The 5,841-nt window shown below is 39.9% G+C and overlaps 1 protein-coding gene across 3 annotated transcripts; it reads right to left on the bottom strand.

Annotated features, from left to right (window-relative positions):
* Window positions 1-2,653, bottom strand: LOC109711709 (transmembrane 9 superfamily member 11). 3 transcript variants are annotated; one of them, XM_020234879.1, is made up of 2 exons: window positions 2,508-2,653; window positions 1-2,363 (listed from the first exon to the last, which is right to left on the bottom strand). In XM_020234879.1, exon 2 carries the CDS (start codon window positions 2,317-2,319, stop codon window positions 334-336), a length of 1,986 nt encoding a protein of 661 aa, XP_020090468.1. In that variant the 5' UTR covers window positions 2,320-2,363; window positions 2,508-2,653; the 3' UTR covers window positions 1-333. The 3 variants fall into 3 exon arrangements, with proteins under 3 accessions (XP_020090468.1, XP_020090469.1, XP_020090471.1); XM_020234880.1 differs by having other exon boundaries at window positions 1-2,436; window positions 2,508-2,634; XM_020234882.1 differs by having other exon boundaries at window positions 1-2,405; window positions 2,508-2,633.

Here is a 5,841-nt window from a genome sequence, read left to right on the forward strand (position 1 = left end):
TAAGAGGAACTATAAATGCATCATAAGAATCTGAGGTATTATTCAATACAAGAAGCATAGGAAAAGCAAAGAGTAAACAAAGAAGAAGGCGACAGACGACATTCGGCTAATTCATCCTATTACAACTCAAATAGCTACTCAAATGCAGATACACGAATATATGCTTAGGTATATGATTTAAGAAAAAAATAATAAGAATCATTCTATCAGGTACCGAACAATGTCACCATCGAAGATGTAGGAACTAAGAATCTGTGCGATAATTTTACCTTTGTCCAGTTCCCGAACTACGATTTGGGTGAGGGAAAATCCTCGCCGCAGAGGCAACTCAGCTCAATCTAGTTTTACCGACGAGAAGAGGTAGTGAACGAACCAGAAAGAGGAAATGAACCCGACCGTGCCGGTAGCGAGCATGATCGCGATGACCATGAAGAGTGAGTACCCGAGGTAGAGGGTAGCAGAGACGGGCCCGCTCAAGCTCTTAAGATCGAAGACGAGGTAGTTAACTGAGTAGAAGAAGATGTAAATCGCAACAGATCCGGACGAGAAGAACGACTTCCACCACCACTTCCAATCCTCCACACAGAGATGCATGTAAGTGAGCACGAGAGACACCTCGGCGCACACAACCACGAGGAGTATCAACACTATGAAGAGGAAGCCGAACACGTAGTAGACGCGGCCCATCCAAATGCTGGACATTATGAAGAAGAGCTCAATGAAAAGGGTGCCAAAGGGCAGTGTGCCGGCTCCGAGAACCAACAACCACGACGGGTATTTCTGCGGCGGGATCTCGCGGGGGATTTGGTTGGTCCTCACAGGGTACTCGATATGAGGTGCCCTGGCACCGAGGAATCCGCCGATGAGAGTAAGAGGGACTGAGATGCAGAACCAAAGCAATAATAGAACGGCGAACAAAGAAATAGGGATAGCTCCTGTGCTGTGACTGCCCCATAAGAGGAAGTTCAGCGTGGTGAGGATCAAAAAGGCGATACCAGGGAAGAAGCAAGCCACACGCCATGAAACCGAGACCCACCCAGAGTGATCCCCGCATTTAATAGTCTTCCAAACTCTAACCCCAGCATACCCAGCTACGATTCCAAGAATTAGGTAGAAGAAGAGCATTCCAGTGATGAGAGCTCCTCTCGAGGCCGGGGACATGAACCCTAGGGCTGCAAACAAGATGGTGACCACCGCCATGCCGAGGATCTGGACCCCATCTCCGACCATCGCGCAAAGAAGCATCGGATGGCTCGGAGCCCTAAAGACGTCGCTGACCACAAGCTTCCACCCCGAGAGCTCCTCGTTCATCTGGGCTTGAGCTTCCTTGTCGAGCTCTTCATACCGAGTCAGATCCCTACGAACCGTCCTCAGAAGAATCACCAAAACTATACCAGCGAGGAAGGCAATAACCATTAGCGAATTGAGGATCGAGAACCAATGCACCTTCGCCCCCTCCATCTTCAAGTAGGCGTCCCACCTCGATGGCCACTTGATGTCGCTCTCCACGAAGGAGACTTCGTAAGTGAATACAATCGGCTGATTCTCCTTAATGGACATCGCGACGGTAGTCGGATCGCACTGGATCTTCGCGGGATACTTGTTATACATCCTCAAGGACTTGATTGACTCCGAATCGTGGAGGTAGCTACAGGGAACAACCTCAAATCCAACCACCATCCATCCCTGCGGCAATCCGCCAGATCCGGACTTATCGAGCGTCGGGATAACATCAGCAGCATCCCCGGTCCCCATCACCCTCGCCACATTGGTCTCCTCATACTTGTGGACCAACACCGTAAACTTGAGGTGGTTGAACACAAAGTACGCGTCCCCGACCTTGATCCCCACCGGGTACCCCGTCCACCGCAAGAAGTAATCATCCTTCTTGGTGTACCGGATCGCAGGGAGATTATCCAAAATGAGATTCACCTGATACATCTCATCGATCCGCTTCTTGAGGAGATTGAAATTCTCCGGCGTGAGCGGATCCGATCGGCACAGGAGTATATCGGACTCGTTCGTGTACATCTTGAATCGATACGGGGAATTCTCAATGCGATCGCCCATGAGGAGCTCGCCGAGGTTCTCGGCGCTATCCTTAACGCCCTCTTGGGGCTTGCAAAAGGGGAGGCTATAGTAGCTAAAGGGCATCTCGGTGTCAATGGAGGTGAGGGAGTTTACCTTCACCAACAACGGATCCCCGACCTGGTACTTGTGGGGGTAGCTCCCGGGGAGGTAGAAGCCATGGACGGAGCCGAGGAGGACGACGAGGGAGAAGAAGCCGATCCGGATGGCGAATCCGGCGACGGATCTCATCTTGGCGCCAGATGCGGCCCCGAGACCTAGGGTTTTCGCCAGATCTGGAGGAAATGGAGATCGTAGATGGATCAAAATGGCGAGATCTGGGGGGTTTCTGGGTCAGGATTTCCAGATCTGCTAAAATCGAAGGGTTTTCGAAGCTACAAAAATGGAGAGCGAAAGAGAGAGAGAGGGAGAGGACGAACCTTGGAGAACCTTCAAATGGGAGCTTCGGGAGCTTCGAGGGTTGGGGATGGGGATGGTGGAGAGAGGTTGAAGACGAAGCCGCGGCCGCGAGAGAGAGAGAGAGAGAGAGAGAGAGAGAGAAGGTGTAGGGGAGAAGGGGTGGTGGGTGTATTTTATAGCCACCGTGATCTCGGAGTTCAAGGAGTGTGAAGAGGTGCGCATTTACGATTATGCCCTTCGGTTCGTCAAACACTTCGAGTTGCGGTTACGTCTGTATGCTTTTTGCGTGCGCCCGGTGCACCGTGCACCAGAGTTTTAAAATTTTGAAAAATTCAATCTAGAGATTAGAATTTGAGTCATGCATATAATGTTTAAAAGTCTTACATATATTTAAAATCAATACCTTTGTTATATTTCTAACCTTTGGAAAAATCTGGTTTACAAATAATAAATTTTATATTTATCAGCTTTTAGATATTGTAATTTTTTTATAAAAATATATGAAACTCACTTGAATTATGAACCATTTGTATTTTACTATTTAATCTTAAAATATTTTATTTTTTTTGCATTGCTGTTCAATTCATTTGATTTAATTTATTTTGATAATTTTTCAACTTCAGAAATTTTTCAGGTAATCTTACCATATTTGATATATATTCACTAAAACCAGTGATATGTATAAATTTTTAAGGAAAAACTTTAAAAACCCCCCCGTGGTTTCATACTTTTTCATTTTAGTACCATGTGGTTTGCAATGTATCAAGTTAGTACCCTGTAGTTTCACTTTTTTTCACTTTAGTACCCTGTGGTTTAAAATGTATCAAGTTAGTACCCTGTGGTTTCTCACTTTATCACTTTAGTACCCTATGGTTTTACACTTTATCACTTTAGTACCCTATGGTTTATACAAATCACAGGGTACTAACTTGAAAAAAAAAAAAAACACAGGGTATTAAAGTGATAAAATGCAAAATCATAGGGTACTAACTTGATACATTTTAAACCACAGGGTACTAAAGTGATAAAGTGAGAAACCACAGAGTACTGATTTGATACATTTTAAACCAAATGGTACTAAAGTGAAAAAAAGTGAAACTACAGGGGAGATTTTTGAAGTTTTTCCAATTTTTAATAGATAATTCGTTAAATAGGTTAAATAAATGAGCAAAATTTAAGGCACTGGAATAAAAATATAAAAAAAAGTTTTAAAGTACTCAAATGGATCGTAGTTAAGATTACCACTAGATATTAATTATAATAAGTATTGATCATTAAATATTTAATATGGTGCATGAGATGTATCATACACCAGGTTCATGCTACGACTTTTTCGTAGATTTTGGTATATTTACTACTATGCCACTGGGCTGGTTCAAGAGCCTAGGCCGGATCGGAGCCCAAAAAGAGGGGGCCGATGATTCCGCGCTAAGCAAATGAAAAGCTAGTTTTTGCGTGAACCGGGTGTACACATATATCTGGTACACCACACTCTTAAGAACCACCCACAGAGAACGCAAAATTAAAACTCGTCCAGTACTAAGAGTTAAGGCCAAAGTATGTAGAGATATTATTTATGAAATAATAAATTTTTTATAGTACTTTTTTTCTATTTGAGATTGCGTGAAGACTACTATATCTTTCATGAGAGTGTATGATAAAAAATAGTCTGTTTATTTCTATAATGAATATTATATTATTCATACTGTAATGAGTTATACAATTCCATCCGAAAATGAAAAAAAATTAATCACTGTATATTTTCACTAGAATTCCTTGATTAGATGTGGCTTGCGATATTCAAAATATTATCTACAAATATTTAGATATCGATTTCTCACAAAGTAAATGATGATTCAGTAGGAAAGCAAATGAGACAGATCCAGGGACGAGAGCGATCTCCACATACGTGCCTTTTCCTCGGTGGGTTGGGGTAGAATAGGAGAAGATTGATTTTTATTCCATATTCTGCTCTTCGTTTATCACTTTATTCAAAAGATCAGTAACATAAGCCGATTTGACAATATTTTTTCGCCTCTCATTCCACTTTTTTAAGAGATCTGACTGGATTAACTATTTATTATTATTTTTTTCATTAACCCGATCCATTAATACCTATGTCTCATGATTTTATGTATATATTGACCCTTCCATAGTATTGGATTTTAATTTTAAGACAAAATACTTAAAAAATTAGGTGTGGTGTATGAGGCGCATGAATACACCCGGTGCAGGCAATAATTTCTCCGAAGGGAGGGTCCTCCAGATCTACGGCTGAAAGTGAAAGGGACGGGTAACGAACGACGGCTGTAGTTGAAGTTCCACCCACATTCCGGAGTATTTCGCACGTGCCGAACTTCGTTTTCGTCACTTCTAAAATTAGTCAAGTTAAAATTAGGCTATATTTAATCAAAAAAATTAGGCTATATTTAACTTTTAGTACTCAAATAGTGAGGTGCACATTTCGATTATTTTAATTTTTAATTTATTATAATTTTTTATTTTTATTTTATAATTTATTTTAATTAAATTTTATAATTTAATTTAGTTGATTAAATTTTACAGTCTAATTTAGTTGAAATTCAAAATTCAAAATTCAAAATTCAAAATTTAAAATTTAAAATTTAAAATTTTAAAATTAAAGTTTGAAAATTAAAATTTAAAACTTAAAATTTGATAATTCAAAATTTTAAATTAAAATTTTAAAAATGACATGTTGGAAGAGTTTAGGGGGCAGGAGGGATGACCTTATAATTTTCTACTAGTGTAGAGACCCGCGCGATGCAGCGGGTAAATAATAGAAGCAAAATTTAAAAATTTTAATAAAATATATATATACAGCTTATTGATATATAGGAAATTATACCATGTTAAGCACAGCTAATTTGCCTGACTAAATTCAATTGTTAAAAAAATTAAAATTATAGCTAGAACTTACTCATTGATAAAATATTAATATGGTGCATGTAATTAAATGTTGCACTTTGCACGTAATTAGAGAAGTTGGAAGGTGAAGGGTTGGGCGTTAAGAAGAGGAGAAAGTTGTTTGATTTAAAGTTGGACTATGAAAATCAAAGGTAATATATCATATAGCAAAGAAATTTTATGATGCATATAAAAGAGTTATAAAAGAGAGGGTGTAGGAGATTAATGAAGAAGGGGAGTGAATTAAAGTTATAAAACTCACTCATTAGGGCGCGTTTGGTTTGCGCTATCTTTTTAAGATTCCTAGTAATTCGATAAGAATAAAAAAATATGACGGTGTTTGGCTAAACGCACTAAGTAATCTAGTTGGTAATATTAGATTTACTTGAGAATGGGATTCATCCCAAAGTACTAATCTCATCCCCTTAA

The sequence above is a fragment of the Ananas comosus genome, linkage group 6, assembly GCF_001540865.1.
Source record: "Ananas comosus cultivar F153 linkage group 6, ASM154086v1, whole genome shotgun sequence".
Lineage (NCBI taxonomy): Eukaryota > Viridiplantae > Streptophyta > Magnoliopsida > Poales > Bromeliaceae > Ananas > Ananas comosus.

Bases quoted from the DNA above. Each gene is read 5' to 3' on its own strand.
- LOC109711709 (XM_020234879.1), bottom strand. From the start codon at position 2,319: ATGAGATCCGTCGCCGGATTCGCCATCCGGATCGGCTTCTTCTCCCTC.